At 32.7% G+C, this 27,674-nt stretch overlaps 1 protein-coding gene across 4 annotated transcripts; it reads right to left on the bottom strand.

Annotated features, from left to right (window-relative positions):
* Positions 1-405: 405 nt before the first annotated feature.
* Positions 406-26,485, bottom strand: LOC139498617 (E3 ubiquitin-protein ligase RNF19A-like). Of its 4 annotated transcripts, none has more exons than XM_071287090.1 (10): positions 26,340-26,485; positions 18,687-19,338; positions 17,414-17,610; positions 16,766-16,910; positions 11,537-11,699; positions 9,626-9,734; positions 8,065-8,217; positions 6,574-6,802; positions 5,515-5,559; positions 406-4,785 (listed from the first exon to the last, which is right to left on the bottom strand). In XM_071287090.1, exons 2-10 carry the CDS (start codon positions 19,292-19,294, stop codon positions 4,089-4,091), a joined length of 2,346 nt encoding a protein of 781 aa, XP_071143191.1. In that variant the 5' UTR covers positions 19,295-19,338; positions 26,340-26,485; the 3' UTR covers positions 406-4,088. The 4 variants fall into 4 exon arrangements, with proteins under 4 accessions (XP_071143191.1, XP_071143195.1, XP_071143192.1 ...); XM_071287094.1 differs by having other exon boundaries at positions 16,766-16,907; XM_071287091.1 differs by having other exon boundaries at positions 26,352-26,458.
* Positions 26,486-27,674: the final 1,189 nt, after the last annotated feature.

The raw sequence follows: 27,674 nt of genomic DNA, 5'->3' as shown, positions 1-27,674 counted from the left end.
TTAGCAAGTGTCTCATCCTGCCTTTTTTTTTAACTCAAAACTCCTGTCCTGCCTATTTTTTTCAAATTTCATAAACTATCTTGGATTTTTACCAAACAGAAGCATTTTACAATCAAACGATAGTATCAAGAGGAATATTTTCATTGATTTTTTTCCTCATTTTTGTTAAATCTGCGATATACAGCAAAAGTAGGCGAGACACTGGGTTCTGCGGAACCCCTAAGAATTTTTTTATATGCTTTTTGATTTTCCAGTTTTGAAGATAATGTAAAATGTGATTTCCCGTCCACTTCATGACAACATTTGTAGTACCTCCTGTTATGCATGTTAAACAATAAGCCAGATTTACTTATTCTTGTTACAGAACAATGCAGCATTCTTAACCTTCAAACAAATACAAAACACTTTGGTTCACTTTTAATACAAAAACATTTATACAGAATGCTTTTGAAGCAACAGAAATTAAATATATAAACATTATGAAAATCTCTAAATAAAATCAAACATAACATATTTCACAATGAACAATAACAAAAACTAAAGAGAATAAACAAATGAAAAATTAATTACGTTAAAATTATCACACATTTTTAATCAGAACCGAACTGTGAAAAATAATCACAAAAAAACAAGATCATATTCACAGATGTAAAATCTTTATTGATCTGAAACTGAAATATAATGTCTCTTTTTTCTACAATTCACTTTTCAGTTTTTTTCAATCTGTATCCTTCTGAAGGATGGTTTTCATAAGTGGAGGGGCATTACTTATGATTTCTGGTTTGTATGTATGTTTATTTGTTTCACTGTTTTTCCATCTCTTGTAGTTCACTGTTAAGTTGTGGTAAAATCAACATGTAACTCACACATGTTCATTATAATGTAAAAAATTTAAATCAAACGCTAAATAATGGTTCTGGTTCTGATTTCCACGTTCACTAAAGATAAAAATATAGTGTGAGCAGTGTTTATCTATCTTTTTAATATCATCTGACTCTGATTTCAAATCTGCTTCCTCTTAAAAAACTATCACAGATCTGATAAACTTGACAAATTACAATTGAAAAAAGGACATAAAGCAAAAGTTTTGATTTTATAACCAGTAACTGTTTTACTATTCTATTTATAAACCAGGTGCTCCCCAGGGCCCAGCTTGATACGACCTTAGAGGGTGAACCCTGAAAGGTTGGAGCAAGTATGGACACAACATTCAAGCTTGATACAGCTCTGAATTTGGATTGTGATTAAATAGTTGACACAGAATAGGTTTCTGACACAGAACTTACAAAAAATAAATAGGACATTTACAGGATTTACCTATTATGGTCCAATATCCAAATTCTAAATACATGGTTCGATTCAGCATATCAAAGAACCCCAAGACTTCAAACTTTAATGAAATCTAATAAAGTTCAATTTTGGAACCTTTAGAACTCAATGTGGACCAATTTGATAAAGGGGCCCATAATCAAAAATCTAAATACATGGTTAGATTCAGCATATCAAGGAACCCCAACAATTGGACCCTTTGGACCCTATGTAGATAGATTTGAAAACGGGACTATAACTTAAGAATCTAAATACACAATTAGATTCGGCATATCAAAGAACCCCAATAATTCAATTTTTTATGAAATCAAACAAAATTTAATTTTGGACCCATTTTTTTTTCCAACCTTCCTTTAGAGGTTATAAAACTTGTGTTAAACTTTTATTGATTTCTTATTACTAATACTTAAGTTATTATTCGTAAATAATCGATCTTCGAACGACCCTGACGACAACGTGATACCAATATATGACCCAAAAAACATTTTTTTTTAAATTTTTGCGGTCGTATAAAAATTTAGTCCAGTCATTGTTTCTGCTTCTTAAATGTCAACATAAACAAAACTTGGTAACAGCAGTACACAATAAAAGACTTTAAACCTTAATTGTCATCATGAAAGTTATATCATCTTAATGAGTGAATAATATTTTGTTGTTTGCCTTGGACAAAGTATCGTTTTCCTGTAAGACACATTAACATATCGTGGCCAGCATGTTTTAGATTGCAGAAATATGTAATTCAAGTTCAGATACATCTATCATTGATTAAAATAACCATGACACATACAATGTTTATATATATTCTAACAATAAAAACACTCTGGCTTGGAAACAGTTCAAGTACAAATACATTGTGCGCAAAAATATGAAAAACTAAAATTTGATAAACAGTTTAGCAAATGTCAACTACCTGTTAATATATAATTCATTAAAATCAAAATTCTGAAAATATGCACATCATAAAAAAATAATGTGGCCATAAAATCTGAAGAATCCAAATATTTTGGTCTGAAGTGAATAAAAGAGGAGTGATTAAACAATGAATAAAGAATTACCCACTGTGCAGTACAATATATAGAAAGGTTTAAGGTCGTTTTTTTTTATTGCTGTCATGATAGTTGGTGATTGAAACATGTTTATCCTTAAGAAAACATGTCTTAACTTAGTAAGAAAATATACAGATCTATCAATAATAATACATTTATGAAAAGTTATCACATTACCAGACATGCTAGAAACTCCTTGACAAAAATATATATCACTTTGATATATTCATTGAATTTTTCTACATTGGATTTTGTATTTCCAAAAACAAGTCATTTTTAAAATATATAGGTTTTTATTGTGTTCCAGTAAGATCTACATGTAGGTATTTCTTCACTGCCAGCAACTCCTTTTTAATTATGTAACTCCAAATCAAATAATGGATAATCTCTAATAAAATTACAGTGACAAGAAACTATATCAATAAAATTAAGATGATAATGAATTTACTTTACCATTTTAAAACTTTGCAGAAAAGGCTTTCATCAATTGAGATTTAAAACTTTTAATTCAATGGTGCAGAAAGAATTTTAAACAAGTCCAAACTTTCCTTTTATCTATTAAATTCTTCACCTTTAGATGTTGACATTTTTAGCTTTTTTTTTTAATGAAAACACATGCTGAATACATGCACGACGTTCCAGTGACGGATCCAGGGGAAGGATTCTGGGGGTTGGAACCCCCTTTTTTTTGGACGATCAATGCATTTTAATGGGGACATATAGTTGGAACCCCCTTTATTCTGGGTTGGGAACATCCCCCCTCTTTCAAAATGGCTGCATTCTCCACTAGTCAAATCAAGGTTGCATAAATACATTTTCCAATGACTTGAATCTTTGACTTGCAAGACAATACAATATGATCAGGGTATGTTTTTTTTAGCTCAACAAAATTGGACCAAAGAGACTGCTAATAAAAAAAAATCATTTCTATATTCCGTTTTTATGAATTTTTGAAACTAAATGATATTTTCATTTTCTGTCTAAATGTGTGTACTGTGCAGTAAACATCTCCCATAAAGAGTTAACTGAGAGTTTTATTCAAGGGATATATTTGTATAGCTTACCTTTATTGCATATTCTAACATTATTTATTTTTTAGCTAATTGGAAGAACACTTCAATTTGAGTCAAAAATTGTAAGGAGTCCTTTGATTGCTTGTGACATTTGTAGGTCTTTCAAGCTGATATTCTAAGTTAAGGGGAAATTATATAAAAAGTAAGTTGATTTTAAACTGGCACCACTTTTATCCTTCCAATTTTTTTAAAGATATATTCCATATATTAGACAATAACTTGCACTTTTTTTGTAGGTTAAATTTTCAGAAATAAAAAAATACATAACCACTAAACATGTTACGAAAAACAAATAACAATATAATATACAGATGATTTGTGGCAATGAGAATATAGATGGAAAACCAGCATCATTGTAGTACATGTAGTAAACCAAAAATCTTTATAAAATCTGAAACAATGAGAATTTAGGAATACTATCATTACAGCCTTGATGGTATCAAAAGCCTTACAGAGTTTAATCTTATAAAATGGTCTGGAATGAAAGACTTATTTTATAACTTACACTTCATGTTATTAAAAGATCATCTGTCTGTTGCTATAACAAAAAATTTGCTGCCAACTGCCTTTTAAAAATTAGTACAAATTTAAGCAAATGAAAACGATATCATGAAATTGTATATACTACAATATCACATCATTATAATTGATTATCATTTTCCTCTGTTGGAGAAATCCGTCCTGTCTCCATGGCAAGCTCACAACTACGATGTCTTACACGTCCCACTTTAGATTTGTCTGACAAGGCACAATCTTCCTGACTTTTACTTTTACATAGACTTTTGTGACTTAATTTGAATTGCGAAAGTGGTAAAGCTGATGTAGAGACAGCCTTTCTTGCATTCTCAGACTCTTTTAATGAAGGTCTGTCTACTTCAACCTCAGGTAATGATGACGCATTGGAATCTTGAAAACGAGACTGACAAGGGGGAATTCCAGATTTCAGCTCTGAACAACGGGATGTGAAACATTTACCATGAGCAGATTCTGAAGTCAAGTAACCCAAAAATTTGTCTGACTCTTCACTTATACTGTGAGTTGTAACATCATCACATAAACTGACCTGATCTGCAAAATGTACACTAGACTGTTCACATGATTTGTCACTATTACTGTTATTATGTCGTTTACATTTTCTACATTTAGTATTCTGTGATTCTGGTCCTGATAAATATGCACTACAACCAGAAATTGGTGAACTTTGACCAGACACATTTCTTTGCTTTGCACTTACAAATGTACTGCTTTCCACACTACTATGTCTTCCCCTTGAAGGCATGTCAACCTGGACTTCATATGCCGATGTTGCTGTTACAACAGAAGAAGTGTCTTTATCCCTGAATGTAGAAGAGATTCAAGATAAGTATTAGTAAATAAAGAGTTGTATAATTTACCTTATTTTCAAAATGGCCACCAAAATACACTTAAATCTTCAAAGTTGACTAATTGATATTTATGTGGAACATATCCCAAATACATTCCTAGTGTCAAAATTTATCAAACTTGTTACCTCATGAACAAGATTTGCTTTGTTTGCATCTGTATTGATTAATTTTGATGTACATTTTTGTACCTCACACACAAAAAATCCAGGTACACTTTAGTTAAATAATTTTGATCAACAATTATATTTCAAAATGAGCTAATGATATGTTATCACACAACACAATTATAGTTCAAATAAAGAAACAATTACAAGAATTATCAAGGTCAATCTGACCAAATATTAACAAATTAATATTGTTCTTTTGAGTTTGCACATTTAGAGAAATTTGTATGCCATCCATTAAATTTATATCTATGTTATTCATTCATTATTTTCTGTCAAACTATCTTAACGTATCTTGATGTGCTCTGAAGTTGTATGAATATTTGTCTTGTGTCAAAAGGTTTCAAAACAAACATCTTAAAGAAATTATGATATAGTTGTGATTTAAAAACATGCAGTGGAGTTCTTAGACAAATTAGAGATATTTCAGCCTTTTCTTGAATTTTGAATAAGGTAAATATTCCCACCCCTTCTTTAGGACTGATATCAAATTATACATTAATTAAAAATACTGCACCTTATATCAGGCACATTTGATGACACATCAGCTTGAATCTCTAGCCTGAAAGACATGAACATTAAATTTATAATTATCAAGCATTATACATATTTGCATAAAATACTTCTTTAAAAATTACTTTTTCTGAATCAGGTAAATTATGTTTATTGATAATATATTGGCTTCTCTGTCTACCTTACTACTAGTATATATTTGGCACAAGTTTTAACAAAGTTGTTTTTCAATGCTCTTTAACTTCATATTTGATTTGGCTTTTATCTTTGTTTTGATTCAAGAACAACTGAGGTATATATGTAGACAAATCTAGGCTGTTTTGCATAGCCAGACTAGTACCCCACATACATGCATTTCATTTACTGCTGTGAAATTCAACAGTTAGACATTTTAAGATTTTTGCTTTCGATAATTCATTTTATATAATCTTTTCCTAGGCTAGGTCAATGATAAAGGCTCATCATGATCATGTCATACAATCTTGTTCTCTCGAATGACAAAAAATACACTATAGAGACTGTAGTCAGTAGATACTAGCAATAGATTTTTATCTCAAGTGATTCCGGTTGTAAGGTCCGAAACCATAAATGGATGGTCACAGACCTGGTACCTCTGCTAATTTGAACCCCTGATTATGTTAAAATGGCAAACCTAAGTTAAATGCCCATTTCAAGTCTAGAACAAAGTCAAAAAAATAATTTATTGGACAATCAAGTACTTTACAACCATTTTTAAAGCCCTGCCCTAATGATAATTGCTGCCAAGTTTGATTTAATTAAGTCTAGTAGTTTCAGAGGAGAAGATTTTTGTAAAAGTTAATATTGATGGACCACAAGGACAGACTACAGACACATTCTGCTTTTTGAACAGGTGAGCTAAAAAGTGTTCTTGGCAATAATTCACATCACAGATTAGGTACTTACAACTTTTTGGCTCACCTGTGCATCTTTGGATATTGCCTTATTAAAAAAAACATGTCAGATCTATTTGTTCTTGTATATATTTACTTAAACTTCAAAAAAAAAATCAGAAATAAGAAAAATTATATATACATGTACTTACTTTTGGGTATAGTAATTTCCCCCACAGAGGCTACCATTCAAACTGTATCCCCCTATAGCTCTATTACTGGCTGAGTCCCTATCACTTATCTCATCCCTAATGATGCCAACCCTATCCATGTGACTACCACTGGCACTCAGACTGTTTGTCATACCAAGTGAAGCATCACCAATACTTGGAGCAATGCTTGGGTTAGCCACATTGTGTCCAGTGCCAACACTCTGTGTATCTACCAAAACAAGAAGAGTTTCTGCATATCAATAAAAGAAAAAGCTATCATCAAGTCAAATGTTTTTGATATTCAACATTACCTAACAAATATGTGTCCATAGTACATGGATGCCCCACTCATACTTTTTTTATGTTCAGTTGACCATGAAATTAGGCTTGAAACTTTAATTTGGCATTAAAATTAGAAAGATTGTATATAGAGAACATGGGTACCAAGTACCAAGTTGATTGGTCTTCAACTTCATCAAAAACTACCTTGAGCAAAAACTTTAACCTAAAGCTAGAAAGGCAGACTGAAAAAAATAATGCCCCTTGTTAAGAGTACAAAAATTATATGTGACAGTTTTCTGCCTCCCAAATCCCAACAGACTCTTTGATTCATTGTCAACCCTGTAAATTTTAGTCGTTCCTATGTCCCAAACTTTGAAACATATCTTATCCATGCATAAGGTTACAAGGGCAATAACAACATTTATTTCTTTAAAACAATTTATAAATATCTTAGAGAAATAAAGATTTCAAAGAAAATGCAATGTGCTTTATCCTGCAATCAGCCAACTATTGTACAAATAACCAGTAGCATAAAATTAGCTTCATTTTAAATTTATGAGTAAAATACAAAGAAACCCCCTTATTTTTGCTGATCAATGCATTTGAATGGGGACATATAGTTGGAACACCCCCTTTTTAAAATGGCTGGATCCACCCCTGATATTCCATAAAGGTTTGTCAAAATTTATGTCTAAAAACACCTTAACCACAGACTAAACCTAAATGTTATCTGTGCTTTCAACAGAATATAGAATAACTATGTCTTGCTTTTGTGACATAAATGTTGCAGGCTTGACAAAAATCTTTATTTATACCAATATGTTCTATTTTTAGCCATATCCAAGTTAGTTGGCAGGCTAGCCAATTAAACTAAATACCACAAAATGATGATTGTTGCCAAGTTTAGTTTAACTAACCCTGTAGTTTCAAAGGATAAGTTTTTTTCTAAAAGTTAACAGACAATGACAGACGCCAAGCGATGAGAAAATTCTACCTGACCCTGAGCTAAAATTAGCACAAGAAAGTTATATGTGGGAACATTTTTCTGATCTTTTATACACATTTTTTATGTTACCGTAAGTAATATTTTATGGTGAGTGCTATCAAATTTTCAGTTATACCAAAACAGGAACAGACAGAATGACATTTATAGATAAATCATACCCTAAGGCTTCATTACTTTACAGTTTGAAGTCAAATAAATATTACCTGGTCCAGCTGGTCCAACAGTTTCATTTTCTTCATCAAATTCAAAGCGAACCCCTCCTTTGTTTGTTGCTGTGACTCCACATCCACCACTACGACACAGTGAGATAGGAACCACTCCATACACATAGGCAAGTAATATAGGAACACCAATACCTGTCAAACATCGTTATACATTAAATTAACATTGTTGGGCTTAGGAACATGATAACTGTTTTAGTTTGTCTTAAAAGTTGCTTGAGCAACATAACAGGTGTCACATGTGGAACATGAGATACTTATCCTTTTACAGGACCTGATTTCACCTTAGCTTTTGGTGGTGTTAACCCTTTAGCTGACAAATTCCTTTATACAGAGATTCACGCTTCAAACAGCTAATGACGAGTCCCAGTACTTGTGACCTTGTTATAATTTTCAAACTTTTGTCATTTTGGTTTAGAAAATTACGATTCTAGGTCAACAAGTCGTATTTCATGAATTTCATGTTTCAATGCCGAAAATATGCAAAAGAGAAGGTCTGGTAAGGGTTCATTTTGGCCAAAAATTTGAAGTTCATATGATGAAGATTTTTTACATTTTAAAACCCTTAGCTAATTTGTAAATATGCTATATTTTGGAGCCAAAATGGGGTTTTACCGGGCCTACTTCTTTGATTTTTTACTGACAAGTTTTTTTCAAAGCATGAACAAACTGTGTTTATAGTGTATGTGAACAAATCAAAGACATAAATAACTACAGACAACTTTTTATTGATATTTAATATGAAGATCTCTCACTTGTGTCACAAAAGCCAGGCAAGCCATTGTCTCAGAGTAGCTTTTGTTGTGGCAGCTATCAATGAAAGGGTTGAGTTTTTGTTTTTTGACCTTGCATTGTATTTAATTTTGGGCATAGTATTGTCAGTTGTTATTACAGCTCTATAACTCCTATCTTTACAAGTATAATTTCAATGAAGTCGTTGATACACAAATGCAAGGAATCATCTGAAAATCCTTTGTTTTTAAGACACAAACAGGTGGACAAGGTGATTGGAAAGTACAGGGATCAACCAAACTTAAGAATTTTAGGTAGAAGAGACTTCAGAAGGAAATTATTTGATTTGATTTTTGACTTTTGGTGTTTTGACGCCACTTTTAAGTATTGGTTTTGAGCTATTTTGTCTACTGGTTGAGGAAGCCAGAGTGCCCAGGGGAACATAAAGGATGGTACAAAATGCTTTTGATAAGTGTGTTGAACACCCTTGGACTGTTTTCTGCACTTTGCTCAGGTTGTTTTCTTTTTAACACATTCCCAATTTCCATTCTCAATTAATTTGTTTGTAACATTGTCATCTATTAGAATATTTTGAAATACAGTTTACACCCCCATAATTAAACCAAAGAGAAAAGCTATCATCCTACTTACAAAAGTAATATTTTTATAAAACCTTACTACACACTGTACATAGTGCAGGCAGTTTTGCAAATGAATGATGCCTCAACAGCACAACCTTGGATCTGAAGAAGTATTTTCTAAGTACACATATTCTTAACCTTTATAAACATGCAGATAAAGATATACAAACCGACTGCAAGTCCTGCAACTACTGGTGAAACCAGGATAGATGTTGCTACACCACCGGTTATGGCCAAGTTTCTCCTATGTTTAGGACTCAGTTTATACTTGGAGTGAATCTGTAAATGATTCCAAATAAACATGTAAACAATTAGCTGTTAACCATTAACTGACAGAAAAGAAATATGTAGCTTGAGAAACAAGCACAAGACTGACTATTTAAATATACATGCTGTTAGTGTTGCTCTACCAATAACTAAACTTTGTAAAATATTCTTCGTTTCTTTTAATTCTTTACATATATATATGGATTCCTTGTGTATTGAAAATGGTCTACAAAAATAATTTGTTTTCCTCCTTTCTTCAACCTGTATCCTGGTTCAAATTTACAGTATAAAATTTTAAGGCAGTCTAGAGTTGAACAGTGATTTAATTTAAATGGCATTTTCAACAGAAAACAGGTCTATTTTTTTTTATGAAAAACATGTCAAAAATAAATATCCTGTAAGCCAGCATATTACTGTAAAACATGTCAATTGAGTTTGACCTAGACAAGTCATTAACAACTTGTCGGTAATTTCCATTGTATAACATTGAGTAAATGAAATGTATGGACAGCAATATATTAATGGAATCACTTTCACTATTGATACCTAGATAAAACTTTAATATCGACACTCTTTAGTGGGGGTTTTTCTCATGCAAATATACATTTAAGTAGAGGTCAATGTTGTTTATAACACTTTGTATTTTACAATACTTAAGATTTTCTACCCCAGGTAAAGATTACCTAGCTGTGCCTGATTCTCAATGCTCTTTAGTTTTTGTACTTTATTTGGTCTTTTTAACTTTTTTGAAAGAAGAAATAAGTTTTGTTTACAAAAGACTCCTCATGCAGAAATGATGAGTCTTTAGTAAATTGATGATAAACTTATTGTAATGTACCAGCAAATGATTTGTTAAAGTCATAAGAAACTCAAATTAAAAAAAAATATGCACATGTTTTTTTATAACTAAATGAATAGCTTTCATTACACAACTTATTTACATGTACTTTTTTCTGAGGAAAATTCTTTAATTTGTCCACATTTAGAAGAAGTTTACTTATTTTTAATTGCTCCCTTCCAGGAAGCAATTCGCCGACATATTTTCCATATGCATAGTGACCTGAGTGTAACCCTCCTCGTAAAAATCCGTTGATCACAATACGCATGGATCTGTCATTAAAATAAACAAGTATCTGATTGTACATGTTAAAAACGTGCTCAATACCCATGCTTTTTGTTATTTGTTTACTATTAAGTGACAATCGGTAAACTTTGGCTTCAAAACACGGCATTTAATGAGCAGCCATATTTGTTAAATCATAATAGACAGAGAGGAAAAAAATTGACGATTATACGATATATTTGCTTGAAAAATGAGAAAATCTTGCACAGAGGACTAAGTTTATGATATATACATGCATTGGTTCAAGAATTGGATAAACATTGTTTTTCACCACTCACTCATTTCATATGACTTTAAAGACATCAGATGTTACTTGTAATTTGCAATCTTACCCTTCTTCCAACCCATACAGGTATACCAATAATCATAGCTGCTATTCCAGCAATAAGTGTAATTTGTAATTTGCAATCTCACCTTTCGTCCCACCCATACAGGTATACCAATAATCATAGCTGGAACTGCTATTCCAGCAATAAGTGTAATTTGTAATTTGCAATCTTACCTTTCATCCCACCCATACAGGTATACCAATAATCATAGCTGGAACTGCAATCTTACCTTTCATCCCACCCATACAGGTATAACAATAATCATAGCTGGTACTGCAATCTTACCTTTCGTCCCACCCATACAGGTCATAGCTGGTACTGCTATTCCAGCAATAAGTGTAATTTGTAATTTGCAATCTTACCTTTCGTCCAACCCATACAGGTATACCAATAATCATAGCTGGAACTGCTATTCCAGCAATAAGTGTTATTCCAACAGGTGCTCCTACTAAAGTTCCAAGTTGCCATAATATCTTCTTTTTTCTACTCCATGGTTTCTTCCCCCAAAATGTACAACCTGAGGGACTGCAAAGACAAATTAGAAACATGATATGTTGTTGAATTAAAACCAAGTTTAACAATATAATTAATAAACAGCTGCGCCATGAGCACATGATACGCCCGACGTCTTGTGTGGAAGTTTTATGTATTAATCATAAATAGTTTCTGAGGAAGTTTTAAGCAATAACCATTTATTGTTTTCAAGACACGGCTGGACATGTGAAACCCCCCCACCCTGTTTTTTTTTTACAAATATCACTAAAATAAAATTTTGAATCAAACCAAAAAGTATACAGATCTTTAAATTAGTATAACAAAGAAGTTTGTACAGTTTCAAGCAATAATCATAAATTGTTTTTGAGATACGGCGCGACATGTAAAAAAAACCCTCCCCTTTTTTACAAAATACTCAATAACTCAAAAATAAAATTTTGAGTCATCACCAAAAAGTATACAGATCTTTAGATTAATATAAAAAAGAAGTGTGTAACGTTTTAAGCAATAATCATAAATCGTTTTTGAGATACGGCACGATATGTAAAAAACCCCTCCCCCTTTTTTACAAAATGCTCAATAACTCAAAAATGAAATTTTGAATCATCACCAAAAAGTATACAGATCTTTAGATTAATATAACAAAGAAGTGTGTAAAGTTTTAAGCAATAATCATAAATCCTTTTTGAGATACGGCGCGACATGTAAAAAACCCCTCCCCCTTTTTTACAAAATGCTCAATAACTCAAAAATGAAATTTTGAATCATCACCAAAAAGTATACAGATATTAAGATTAATATAACAAAGAAGTGTGTAACGTTTTAAGCAATAATCATAAATCGTTTTTGAGAAACGGCACGACATGTAAAAATCCCCTCCCCCTTTTTTACAAAATGCTCAATAACTCAAAAATGAAATTTTGAATCATCACCAAAAAGTATACAGATCTTTAGATTAATATAAGAAAGAAGTGTGTAAAGTTTTAAGCAATAATCATAAATCGTTTTTGAGATACGGCGCGACATGTAAAAAACCCCTCCCCCTTTTTTACAAAATGCTCAATAACTCAAAAATGAAATTTTGAATCATCACCAAAAAGTATACAGGTATTAAGATTAATATAACTAAGAAGTGTGTAAAGTTTTAAGCAATAATTAAGAAACGTTTTTGAAATACGGTGCGACATGTGAAAAAAAACACACCCCTGTTTTAGTTACAAAGTGCCGCAACTCAAAAAGTTTAAATCTTATTTTCACCAAAAAGTATACAGATCATTTGACCATCATAAGAAACAACTATATTAAGTTTCATGAATTTGGATAAGTCGTTCTCAAGTTACGGTGCGACATGTTTACGCTGGACAGACGGACAGACGGACAGACAGACGGACGGACACCGGACATTTGTATACCATAATACGTCCCGTCAAAATTTGGACGGGCGTATAAAAACCTTTCACAAGACTTGAAGAAAAACATATCACATTACAAATTTAGTGCGAACAAATATTCAAAAGGGATGCTCAAGATCAATAGTATGAATGAAACATACTAATTTCTGTGCATTAGCCTACTCTTTTTCGAAATCTACAAGGGTGTCTTTAACGTGCAAGAGATATGGCTCTCTCTTAACACAGGTCAGCACTCGCACCCGCAAAGTGGAAATGGATTAATGTAAGTTGCAAAACGTGTTTCCCAATCCACTATAAATAAATATGTTTAAACTAATTTCTGTGCAGACAACACATAATTCTAGAATAAGATTCATCAGATCCAAGTATGTTTGGTGTCAAAGGTTCTGAAAGCTATAGCTAAAATAAACTAAAAATACCCTGACAAAACAACAAAATCAGTCCATGTACTGACTTGTCCGTAGATATTTCAAGCAATAATCATAAATTGTTTTTGAGATACGGCGCGACATGTAAAAAAAACCCTCCCCTTTTTTACAAAATACTCAATAACTCAAAAATAAAATTTTGAGTCATCACCAAAAAGTATACAGATCTTTAGATTAATATAAAAAAGAAGTGTGTAACGTTTTAAGCAATAATCATAAATCGTTTTTGAGATACGGCACGATATGTAAAAAACCCCTCCCCCTTTTTTACAAAATGCTCAATAACTCAAAAATGAAATTTTGAATCATCACCAAAAAGTATACAGATATTAAGATTAATATAACAAAGAAGTCTTGTGAAAGGTTTTTATACGCCCGTCCAAATTTTGACGGGACGTATTATGGTATACAAATGTCCGGTGTCCGTCCGTCTGTCTGTCCGTCTGTCCATTGTGTTTCCATTTATTATTTAGGTTGTTTCTTTCCTCCTCATTTGCCCTTATTTACATGCTCACCTTGATGATTCAGCATCATTTATTGACATATCTACCAGATTCTAGCATAGTGTAAGTTTATAGCATATTATCAATTTGAAGAACTATTTATTGTGTACATACATAACATGTATTGTGTTTTGATGACGTATAAAACGTAGGGTAAATGGCAATGATGACAAAAATATGCCATGTCACCAGATTATTTGTTTATTGTTTCACAGTGGTTTGTTATTACTTATAAACACACAGAGACAACACTACACTATAAAAATGTTCTATAAACATTCAAATACCCTTTTTGATCATTTTTGTTTGATTCATAACACGCCCCTCATTTAGATATTTTTAAAGTATGGAAAGCAGTTTGTGTCTGATTTCCATACATAATACTTGCTGAGTTTTCAACACACTAAAAGCTGCACATACCATTTTTGACTCGCAGTTATGTAACCAAACTTGATATATGTTATATATATATATATATATTGCTTTTATATATTTTATGTAAAATTGAGAATGGAAATGGGGAATGTGTCAGAAACTACAACCCGACCATAGAGTAGACAACAGCCGAAGGCCACCAATGGATCTTGTGAATGTATGGAACACAATAAGTGTCATAAGTCAACTTTGTATTTTTGTATGTTTTGGCAAATGTCTTGACAGGTTTTACCGTAGAAAGGCTTGTATAGTCCGCGGTTTTATTCTCCAAAATTGGACCTTCCAGACAGGGTGCGGAGTATAGAGTACAATAAGCAAGAAATAACAGAAAAATTTCATTTTTCGCTGGCGTTAGTTTACGTTCCGCTATCTTTGTTATTGATATTGTAGAGGGCGCTCTTATCATTTTTCAAACTAATAACTTTAACTCATTCATATTTAAAGTCATTTCTATTCAATATCAAATTAATACTGATAAATATAAAAACTAAACCTTTCATTACAAATTTCTCGTTTCTTTTCAATATTTTGGTTGAAATAAACTGGTATCTGCTTGATTGAAACGATACAAACATAGTGAAAAAGACAACTGTAAACCAGCTTAGAATTTGTAAACTACAAAACGTATTCGGTTATTGTTCGTTCTGTTTTGGTGTTTCATACTGACTAATATGGTTTGTATTAGCCTAAGACCCTTCAACCATTAATGTGATATAGATACATTAAAGACTGTTTTACAAAAGGATGGAACTGTTTTACTTTCAAAGTTGTATTATAGTGATATCTGCTATGTATGGATTTCGACTCTCACCGGTTAGTTTTTTCTTTTACACATGCTTTTTAAACTTCCTGTTTAAACATAAACAAGTTTCTAAATTGTTTTTTTTAAGTGAATTAAACTGATTTTAACAATCATGAAGCGTTCTAGAATCATTAACAAGCAGTTTCCGCTTCTGTTTGATGATGGAAAACAGGTTTTTCCCAAAAAAATACTGCAAACGACCGCACAGGATTTGAAATTACCGGAGTTTCATTAGAGCTTTCTAACATTTACAAAGTTTTTTTACCTAAAATTTTCTGGGGAGAAGGGGTGCGGACTATGAACCAGTGCGAACTATACAAGCCTTTCTATAGTACATGTTTTTATTTGTTCTTTCAGCTTTTTGTCATTCACTTTGGAATTAAACTCACCTGTCATCATTTGTAATCATTCATTGAACACCAGCATACCTTTGTTATTCATGATACGTTGTGTTAATAGAGTGGATTTTATGACAATAAATTAAACGGTCATCTTTAATGAAGTCTATTATTTAATACCCAGCAAAAAATAGATGGGTGCATAACTGCACAGAATAGAGAAAACTGATAAAACAAAATAAAGAAATGATAAAACTCCCTGCTTACTAATCAGTCAGGGGACTTAATGAAATAAGTGATTTCCAAATCACTTATTAAAGTAGCAAATTCGAGATTTTGTCATAAATTGTGATTTTGTAGTTTTACTAAACTTTTAAACACATAGGTTTAGATAATATCTTTTCATTAGTAAAATTGAAAAAAAATAACTTTTTGCTTCTTTAAGTAGCAAGGTTTGTGCCTTTGATGCTATCATATAGCTGTAAATTCATTTTTATTGGAAAAAAATGCTATAATAATGGCTTAACTTAATGAACTGATACTTTCTTCACAGATTTTTCCCAGCAGTGGGAGTATTTTTCCTGTAAAGTTCAAAGTTTCAACTTTCAGATTATGTAATAAAATTCTACTGTTCAAGATAAAAATTTCACTGTTCGGGGGTGTTGAAATTAGTGGGGGTTATTAGAATAATGATACTTAAAGAAGTGATTTTTTTGGAAGGAAATTGAGGTTTGATACTTAAACAAATGATTTTTATGTCATTATCCTAGATTCAGTACAAGGTCATCACCTGACATGACCTGGTCATCCTAGACAACATGTTGGCCCTGATAAATTTTAGCAACATAATTAGTCCCTGGATCATTAGTATTCTATATTTAAAACTACAATAAAATTAAATCACTTCATGCACTTAGTACTACTTAAATAGGTGATTATTAAAGAAAGACAACTCTAACTTTCAACTTTTATGAACATTATGTTACTTGAATCAGTGATTTAGTAATTTAGAAAATCACTTATTTAAGTAAGTCCCCTGACTGCTAATGATGCTAAGACCCTCTTTAAAATTTACAGCATTACTCAAAAGACCTTATAGGCCTAAAAGTCCTAAATCTTAACTCCATCTTATACCGGTTTTAAATAAAGATAATGTATTTGTTCTTAAGACTACAAACCTTAAATAATGCAAATCTGATATCTCTTTCATACATAACCAGCAGAATTCTGCTCCACAAACAGGACAGGCCATGTGGTTACAAGAGCCATCATTCATCTTCATGATAAAAGCACCACATCTTGGACAGGGTTTTATATCATCTTCTGAAACACAGTTTACATTCTATTTATAGAACACAATTGACAAAATAAATATAGAATAGAACAACATGACCTAAAAAAACAAAGAATGCAAAATAAGGACCCCTCCAAAGATCTTCTGACTAATGCACTATACATGTAATTCAAGAGAACTTATAAACACCTAAATAAACACAAATATTGAGTTGGTCAAAAAACGAATTTTTCACGCAAATATGCAGACCGAAAATATGAAGTCAAACTATTCAGTACTGTCTGAATAATCCTCATTTGCCTTAATCAAAGTGAGGAACTTTACCGAAATATGTGAACAAAAAGTCTGTGCAAAAAGATATTTAACAAGTTTTTTTTTATGATCGACTCATGAGCTCACCGTTAACCAAGAAGTGCAGAGGAAAATAATAATTTCAAATTTTTTTTTCAATGTTGGCAAGGAACTGATTTTCCCGTGAATTTCTAATTAGGCTCAGTTTGTTATAATTTTGGGTACATGAAGTTGATCTTACTTTGAGAATCATTGTCATGGCTGTAACTAACAGATGGAGACCTCAAGTTTGATGATGCTCTCTCAGCACGAGCAGCATCACACGTCTTGTTTGGATGCCAGTATTGTTTACAATGATAACAGAAGTCTGTATCACAGCCAGGTCTTTCACATCTGATTCTTGGACACCCAGCACATTCTTTAGCAATCACTGCATATCTGTAAAAAAAATATGAATGAAGCATGATAAACATGAAAAAATAGTAGCAATTTATTAGGAGATTGGAGACTGTTTACATGTTACATGTACATCAAGCAAAAAGTACTTACATTAATTAGTAACATTTTGTTCAGGAAGATAATATTGACAAAACTATGACTGTCATGACTGTGCATGTTTTTCACCTTCAAATGCAACAAATGCCATCAATGGTTAATTTAGTTATCTCATATACTGGTATATGATTATTTTCCCAACAATTTATAATATGTAATTCAATGTCTTGCATCAGTACTATTAGTTATAAATATTTGTTTGTAGTAATCCCTTTTTTCATAACTAAAAAGACATTGCCAAATAATCATGTCAGAGGTAAGTTTGCAAACATTAAACACCTTATTTTAAGTTGTATTCTGGTTTTAAATGCAAAAGGAAAAGCATAAAGTCTGCAACTATAGCTATAAACATACAATTGTACATTGTCATTTCAGATTCCCTCACAATGATTCTTGCAAAAATCAGTTGGAAAGTACTTGAATCATCAGATTGGAACACAAAGTTATACATTGTACATGTTAACCAACAACTATATGCATGCGCCAGGCCTATTTAATGACATAAATATACAATTTATGTGTGATAGAGGTAACGAGGGTAGAAAAATATATTCCCTTTCTCCAATTTAAAGAATTATAAGGATTAAACGCCTTTTTAACGGAATTTATTGGTGTAAAAACTGGACCAAGTCACTCACAAACATATCATATAAGTCCTTCAGACTTTAATTTGTTTGTGAGTGAATTGGTCGAATTTATACACCAATAAATTCCTTTAAAAAGTCGTTTAATCCTATAATAAACTAATGTTTTTGCATGAATACAATTGTATCAATAAATAATTAATATTAATTAATTATAACATCCAACAGAATGTCAAATTCATTGCTATAATGTTGTGGTCAAAATTTACAAACGTACCTCAGTTAATATTATTATCATTATTTTCAAATTTCTTGGGAACTATTGAAATTTTATACATTTTTAAATTACAAAATATGTAAATATAAGCCTCTTACCCACAGTCAGGAGCTGGACACCATCTAGCATCAGGATCTGTAACTAGAACACGACGTACCATAAAATCTTCATACTTCTTCACCAATATATCATTTTGTAGTATCATCTGAATATCGTTTGGGTGATATTTTTCTGTACATTCAGGACATGAAATATTAATTCTACTCTCCGTTATTTCTATCTGTAGGTATGTTTGTAAGCATGTTATACATGATCGGTGGTGGCATGTCATGATATCGGGAAACTCTTCTGAAGGGTGTGTATTTAGACAAAGTGGACATTCTCTGCTTATTGAACTTCCTTTTTTATGTGAAAGTGAGTGTGTATCAACACTTGAGGATTGTCTTGGTAGAATTTCTCGATCAGGTGGAGCTAAAACACTTGCATCTGATCTACCAGAGTCAGAATCAAGACTAACATGGGATCTTGTTCTTCTGTTGGCTGTAGTCCCTTGAGTTACGTAAAACAATCTCCTGAGGGAAAACCTGTTTTTCCTCCTTTCTGAGCCCCTTGAATTACCAGAGGAGACAGATGTTACTTCTGAGTCCCGCTTCCTCATTACACCAGGAATGTGACTTTGTTGAGATCTTAACATCTGTACATACATTTACATGTGCAGCATATTAACAATCTGATGCATACATTTGTAACCTAAAAAGTAAACCAAACATTAACAATTTTAACATAAATTAATGTACATAAAACCAGATGCTCCGCAAGGCGTAGCTTTATACGACCGCAGAGGTTGAACCCTGAACGGTTGGGGCAAGTATGGACACAACATTCAAGCTGGATTCAGCTCTAAATTTGGATTGTGATTAAATAGTTGACACAGCATAGGTTTCTGACACAGAATGAACGTGTTCTAATGAACTTAAAATTTTTGTTTTCTCTTAGAGCAATTCACTATGTTGTTGAATATTAATCCTCTCAAAAAAATGTTTGAAGAAATTTTCTTTTTTATTTATGAAATTTCAAATGAGAAAAATTGAACCCAATTTTTTTAATCACATCCCCCTTTCCCTTATTCCAAAACTAATCTCAATTAAAATTTCTAATGGAGTTTGCAACAATAACTACTCATTTAAATACATCATAAAATATTAAGATGTAAAAAAACTGCTTGTTATCACTGAATGGTAAAGATTATTTTAATTTATCAGTTGGTAGTAAAAAGTGAATATACATTGTATATTGTATATAACAAAGATTTAAGTTGATTCTGGACAAAGAAAGATAACTCCAATTAAAAAAAAATTTGCTATTTCACAATATTGTGCAATTAGATATTTCTTGCCATTGCGCAATACTGTGCAATTGAAAAGACTTGCTATTGCATGCACAATACTTAATATAATAATTTTAGATCCTGATTTGGACCAACTTGAAAACTGGGCCCATAATCAAAAATCTAAGTACATTTTTGGATTCAGCATCAGGGGTTAAAAAATCCACTAGCCCGACGCCCGGGACTAGATCATTTACGCCTCGGGCAATTAAAATGTGTAATCCGATATGCCCGACGGACTAGTAACAAAAAATTCTTGACATTTCCAAAATGGAAAGTGAAAAATCCCTTTATCACTATTCTATGTTAGCCATTTCGATTCAATTAAGTCATCCGGGATTCCAAGAATTTGAACTGGTTTGTACAGGTCCTGTTGTACATATTTTAAAAATAGAACAAATAACTCTGGCATGTCTGGTCATGTGTTGATTGCAATTCTCGTACTTTAAATATCGATTTCTTATACCATGGCTTGGGGTATTGTACATTGCTTATCGTGCCGAGATTTTCAATTAACGGTATTTGGGGGTATGATGTATTGATTGGTATTGACCTGTCTTGTTGCACAGCTCTTGAGCACGTAACCATGCAATAAAATATTTCTTAATATTTTAGTACGGGAACCCCAGGAACTTCGTCAGTTTCAACGAAAACCGGTAGATGAAGGGAGTAATGAGGCTAAAAATTCATCCCCAAAAAATGCTAAATACCACAGGGAAAGCAGCGGAAAAAAATAATAGTGTCCAGAACAGCAGAGCTGTCAAGTCTTTAGCGCGAGACTCACACATGTTCATGCTTATTTGGCTGCATTTTCCTTTGATCTATTGTTTTTTTTCTTTGATCTTTACAATTTAGCAAAAAAATCAAGCATTCACTTCCTGAAAAGTTGGCAGAACTGGGACACAATGATTCCCCTGGCAAGGTTGGCTTTTGCTGATGAAAAAACAGACAATGCTCTGTGAATATTGCCGTTAGTTGCCCCAAGCACGCCAATAAAAAGTCTGCTTTGAATGTGGGAACAACTAAGTTAGGTTAAGCACCAAAAGAATAAATAACAGATAGAAATTTTTTATCAAATACAGTGTATAATGTCTCCTTAAAAACAAATGACACCCACTTTGTATTATGCAGCAAACTCTTGATTTTTAAGGCATACTAGGGCTAGCAGGTCAGTTTTGATGGACTAGCAGTTCTTCCAACAGGGCTAGTAAAGTCCTGCTGCCAATAAGTCCTGGGCTAGTTAGCTGAAACAATTTTTTTTAACCCCTGAGCATATCAAAGAACTCCAAGATTTCAATTTTTGTTAAAATCAGACTAAGTTTAATTTTGGACCCTTTAGACTTTAGTGTAGACCAATTTGAAAACAGAACCAAAAATGAAGAATCTACATACACAGTTAGATTTGGTATATCAAAGAACCCCATTTATTCAATTTTTGATGAAATCAAACAAAGTTTAATTTTGGACCCCGATTTGGACCAACTTGAAAACTGGGCCAATAATCAAGAATCTAAGTACATTTTTAGATTCAGCATATCAAAGAACCTAACTGATTCATTTTTTGTCAAAATCAAACTAAGTTTAATTTTGGACCCTTTGGACCTTAATGTAGACAAATTTGAAAACGGGACCAAAAGTTAAGAATCTACATACACAGTTAGATTCGGCATATCAAAGGACCCCAATTATTCAATTTTGATGAAATCAAACAAAGTTTAATTTTGGACCCTTTGGGCCCCTTATTCTGTTGGGACCAAAACTCCCAAAATCAATACCAACCTTCCTTTTATGGTCATAAACCTTGTGTTTAAATTTCATAGATTTCTATTTACTTATACTAACGTTATGGTGCGAAAACCAAGAAAAATGCTTATTTGGGTCCCTTTTTGGCCCCTAATTCCTAAACTTCCTTTTGTAGTCATTAACATTGTGTTCAAATTTCATTGATTTCTATTTACTTAAACTAAAGTTATTGTGCGAAAACCAAGAATAATGCTTATTTGGGCCCTTTTTTGGCCCCTAATTCCTAAACTGTTGAAACCAAAACTCCCAAAATCAATCCCAACCGTTCTTTTGTGGTCATAAACCTTGAGTCAAAATTTCATAGATTTCTATTAACTTAAACTAAAGTTATAGTGCGAAAACCAAGAAAATGCTTATTTGGGCCCTTTTTGGCCCCTAATTCCTAAAATGTTGGGACCAAAACTCCCAAAATCAATACCAACCTTCCTTTTGTGGTCATAAACCTTGTGTTAAAATTTCATAGATTTCCATTCACTTTTACTAAAGTTAGAGTGCGAAAACTAAAAGTATTCGGACGACGACTACGACGACGACGACGCCAACGTGATAGCAATATACATCGAAAAAATTTTCAAATTTTGCGGTCGTATAAAAATGTAATGAAAGACTCTGTATACCTATTGGTAATAAAACTACATGTATATAAATGGCTGAAAACATGTATGCTTCAAATACAAAAGTTTTACTCACTGGTATTTACTCCCCATGCCAATTGGTCAATACTGGCAAATAGTGCCAAATACAGGTGGATTGAAATTTGCATGCTTCTTTTGACTTACATGTATCTATCAATTATAGTAAAAAATATTCCTTTGGCATAATTCAGTTTATAAAAATAAATCTAATATAACATCCCTCTTTCGATAAAAGAAACAAAGCCACGTTTTAAATTTCTTATTAAAATATATAACAAGCTTAACTTACAAGTAGGGCTGTAGGTGATTGATGCCATTATTGAAATGGCAACCTCTGTTGCAGTTTGAAAAACACTGTAGGTCTAAATAGACATTTGTTAGCATTAATTGGATATAAGATGATGTGTGATGTGGTATGAGTGCCAATGCAATGAGACAACTCTCCATCCAAGTCACAATTTGTAAAAAGTAAAGCATTACAGTATTTCCCAAACTCTGACAGACAAAGTGTCCTTCGGTCAGACAGAAGTTTTAAGAGTTTTTTAAATTTTTAGTTGAAAATTTAGTAGCAATGAATCTCGAAAGACAGAATAACACTTAAAATTTTCATACACTGTATATATTATTGACTTCTAAACATTGATTATTAAATAGCAGTATATTATAAAGATTTTTCTTTAAATCTTCGTCAATTTATCCCTTTAAATTTTCTGCACCCATTGTATAAAAAAATTTAATCTACGTGTGGTTCGTTTGATCTCAGTTCTTCATTGGTTAAAATCCGATTATGACGTTGAATTTTCTTGCTTTCCTCTGAATTTCCTATTGTGATGGAATGAAAAATTTTTTTGTGGGGAATTTGCCCCAAAGTTGGTCCTCAGGTACAAAAAGCGTCAATTTTGACCTTTTTTCGTTCTTTTTCTCGACCTGTAAGTCCGAGAGATGCTAATAGATGCATCCATCTGTAGTTTACATGTAGCGTGGACACCAGTGAACACTTTTATCACAACAGTTGTTAGGTCGGAGTGAAACTGATCTGGGTTCATCAGTGTAAAGAAGGTCATTTGCCCCAAAATTCACCAAATTTCGGAATTTTTCCAATTTTGAACTTTAACTGGACTTGCAACCGGAAGTAGTCGTTTCCTCGGCGTATTTTGATAATAGACACGACCAGTCGTTATGTGCCTTTAGGTTAACGGTATTTGTCAAGGTTTCAATCCTCTGAACTCCGTGATTCAGACCTTGAAGGTAAATCCACCCCTCCAAAAAAACCAATTTTGTCCGATATCAAATTTTGAAGTTCGTATTTGAGCTCAAAATGAATATTTAAAGTGAGAAACATGACATGTATAGTTTCAGATTGAGGAAACGTTCATACACTACGAAATAAATGGTATTACGATGACCTCTAAATGTATGGAGCGCCATTGATGCCAAAATATTGGTATTCTGGGTACGGCCGTAATATTACGGACCCCGCACGACAAGGGTTAAGTAAGTTTCAACATTATTTTTTTTTTTGGCGATTTTTAGATGACCAGCGTATCCCAAGGCCTTGATAACCTTTAAAGGCCCCAAATAAGACGAAAAAACATCAAAATTGGACAGAAAACTGAAAAAAATGGTTTCTGACATCAGGGTTCTTAACCCTTACCATGCTGAGTTGTTTTCAGAAATTGTCTAAATTTCGAGTATTTGCAAAAATATGCAAATGATATGCAAATGAGCTGTACCCTGATGCTGATGCATACTGATTACAATAAATCTAAAATAGGTGATCACGGGGTGGGGTGGTCGGGGTGAGGAGGCGGAATTTTTTTGTGGGGAATTTGCCCCAAAGTTGGTCCTCAGGTACAAAAAGCGTCAATTTTGACCTTTTTTCGTTCTTTTTCTCGACCTGTAAGTCCGAGAGATGCTAATAGATGCATCCATCTGTAGTTTACATGTAGCGTGGACACCAGTGAACACTTTTATCACAACAGTTGTTAGGTCGGAGTGAAACTGATCTGGGTTCATCAGTGTAAAGAAGGTCATTTGCCCCAAAATTCACCAAATTTCGGAATTTTTCCAATTTTGAACTTTAACTGGACTTGCAACCGGAAGTAGTCGTTTCCTCGGCGTATTTTGATAATAGACACGACCAGTCGTTATGTGCCTTTAGGTTAACGGTATTTGTCAAGGTTTCAATCCTCTGAACTCCGTGATTCAGACCTTGAAGGTAAGCCCACCCCTCCAAAAAACCCAATTTTGTCCGATATCAAATTTTGAAGTTCGTATTTGAGCTCAAAATGAATATTTAAAGTGAGAAACATGACATGAATAGTTTCAGATTGAGGAAACGTTCATACACTACGAAATAAATGGTATTACGATGACCTCTAAATGTATGGAGCGCCATTGATGCCAAAATAACGGTATTCTGGGTACGGCCGTAATATTACGGCCCCCGCACGACAAGGGTTAATATATATTAAAAAGCAGTTAGTTTATAAAGATCGTTATAAATATAGTGTTTTACATCCAACATGGCTGAACATGGCGACCTAGGATAATGCATACATGTATATACATTTTGTACCAAGTGACAAGTTGGCCATGTTGGATATACACACTTATTGACACTATTTTTAAAACGATCTTTATGAACTTACCTGCTTGCTATATATATATCATTTTTAAGTTATCAAATACACTTATAATACAATATTATTTAATAATCAATGTTTAAAAGTCACCAATTTGTGCTAATTATATTAAAACTTCTAGAGGTATTCAGTCATTTCAAGTGTTATTCAGAATTTCCGATAATAACAGTGTTATTTAGTCATTCGTGTGACCGGCAAAACATCAAATTTCATTTTCGGTCAAACAAACCCTTAAACAGTTTGACACAAACTGCCATTGTATAAGTCACAGTAGGGTCTTTAACACAGAGACTTGACTCATCACAAACCCCAACAATGAGTAAAACTATTCAAACCAACAACGATGTCGTTGAACATGTTATCAAATGTATATATATTAGTCAAAATAATTATGACGTCTGGCAAGGCTATTTTAATTTTCTTCTGGGACGCCTTCCTACGACGTCATAAAGCTGAAGCCATTTTTTACATCTGGAGTTTGAGAGCAAATTTTGGGGTGAACTTTGAGACCTAATTTTGAGACATAAAATTTTCCTTGCAGGTTTAAAATTTTTACGTAGTTACAAAGTCTTACCTTTTTTGTGCTTATTGATGTAATATATTTCCAGAAATATCCAGAAGAAATGGTAAAAAAGATACGATTCCATTTGAGTCGGGCAAATATTTATTTTCATTTTTGTTTCAAAATGATTTAGCACAATTATCAATGAAACGTCACTTCCGGTGAAAATAAAATATTAATATCGGTAAGATTCAATGGACCCGAATTTCAGTAACGTTCGATTTACATTAACTGGAAATTCAGGTCTTTCAAAATGTCCCGGTTTTAATATTTTATATTCACTGGAAGTGTCGTTTCATTGATAATTCATAATTTGTGGGAAATTTTATGTCTCAAAGTTCCCCCCAAAATTTGCTCTCAAACTCCAGACGTAAAAAATGGCTTCAGCGTTATGACGTCGTAGGAAAGACAGAAAAAAATTAAAATAGCCTTGCCAGACGTCATCATTATTTGGACTATATATACATATATATATACATGTATGACCAGTTCATAATAATTAGTCCCGGAAAATTAATGAATTAAAATCAGTCAGCCTTAAGCACTTTAAATACAGAGGCATTAACTATATGAACAAAACTGAAAGTCGAGGATTTTCAAAAATCATTACTGAAAGGGTTATTGAGTAAATATTTATTTATTTATTTTTTAGTCTATTTTTAACACTAACAGGTCGTCAACATTATCATCCCACCAAAGGTAAAATGTAATATACTCACAAAACATCTTACAATCTTATAACTTTAAACTGCTACACATTTTGATTATTTTTACCATTTCTTAATCAGAAAACAATGTTAATAAGAAATTTACAGGAAACTGTCAACGGAAAGATGGCAACTCCCGCCGGAAGTGATCTCACTCAACAAAAACAAACAAATAGTTATTATCGTGGTTTCGCCACTATGTTTCGTCCCTTATATCTAAGATTGGATTTTTTTTTACATCGGATGACCGTAAGGGAGCTACCATTTGATTTTTATGGGGGGCTAGGATGAAATTTGAAAAAAATAGGCAGGACAGGAGTTTTGAGTAAAAAAAAAAGGCAGGATGAGACACTTGCAAAAAAAAAAAGTCAGGACGACAATTTAGGTATAAAAAAGTCAGAATAAACTAAAAAAAAAAAGGCAGGACCGAACAGAGTGAAAAATAAAAATGCAGGACAGAGATTACAGCTAAAAAAAAATGCAGGACAAAATTTTCATGCTAGCCCCCCCCCCCCCCCCCATAAAAATCAAATGGTAGCTCCCTAAGGACATTCCGGTGTATTCAACCTGTTGTAACAGACATTTCTACCCATATGACTTTTGTTTTTTGACTGATAACCGAACACAAAATAAGTTAAAGTTGTTGACCACAAGCAAGTCGGTATTTTGGATTTAAACTGCACGACTCGGGTGATCCTAATTCACGGGGGGGGGGGGGGGGGGGGTAACTTCGATATGTGTTTGGTAGGGGTGTGCCATTTTTGCCTAAAAAAAGTACCCATTTTAATATAACATTCACTGAAATTCAGTACCTATAGTTATATAAATATTTAAGAAAGAATGACCTATACTTATATACAATATTTAAAATATGACCCATGCTTATATAAGCACTAACTCATCATCACTCATAATTCATAAATATACCAGCTACCCTTAAGTTTTTATATATGAATTGACATCGTTTATTGAAGATCAAATCAGGAGACAAATTTCCGGGGTTCATTTGGGAACTTATTTGAAAGGTGAACTTTCAAATGAATTGATTTAATTTAATATAATAATTGACCATTATTAATGTAAGATTCTCAATAGCATGTTTATTCATGATTATGGAGATCATACCCCAAATCAATATACAGTTATCAAACGTAAATGCATTTTAATATAGGATGTCATTAAAAAGGAGGGTCATTTTTATATAAAATCTCGCAAAATTATGACCCATATTTTTGGCACATCCCCGTATACCCAATAATAGGAAGTTACTCCCCCCCCCCCCCCCCCCCCCCCGTGTCCTAATTAACCCGGGAACGCCGCGTACGTAGGAGTTCGGGTTAAAGGGTC

This window comes from Mytilus edulis, chromosome 12, assembly GCF_963676685.1.
Source record: "Mytilus edulis chromosome 12, xbMytEdul2.2, whole genome shotgun sequence".
NCBI lineage: Eukaryota > Metazoa > Mollusca > Bivalvia > Mytilida > Mytilidae > Mytilus > Mytilus edulis.
The sequence above is the reverse complement of the archived record's forward strand: the minus strand, read 5'-3'. Positions and strand labels throughout refer to the sequence as shown.

Coding starts and splice junctions, on each gene's coding strand:
- LOC139498617 (XM_071287090.1), bottom strand. CDS start 19,294: ATGTATGTACAGATGTTAAGATCTCAACAAAGTCACATTCCTGGTGTA. Junction 17,611..18,686: donor TGTCCAGCTCCTGACTGTGG/GTAAGAGGCTTA, acceptor TTTTTTTTACAG/ATATGCAGTGATTGCTAAAG. Junction 6,803..8,064: donor TGTTGGACCAGCTGGACCAG/GTAATATTTATT, acceptor TTGTTTTGGTAG/ATACACAGAGTGTTGGCACT.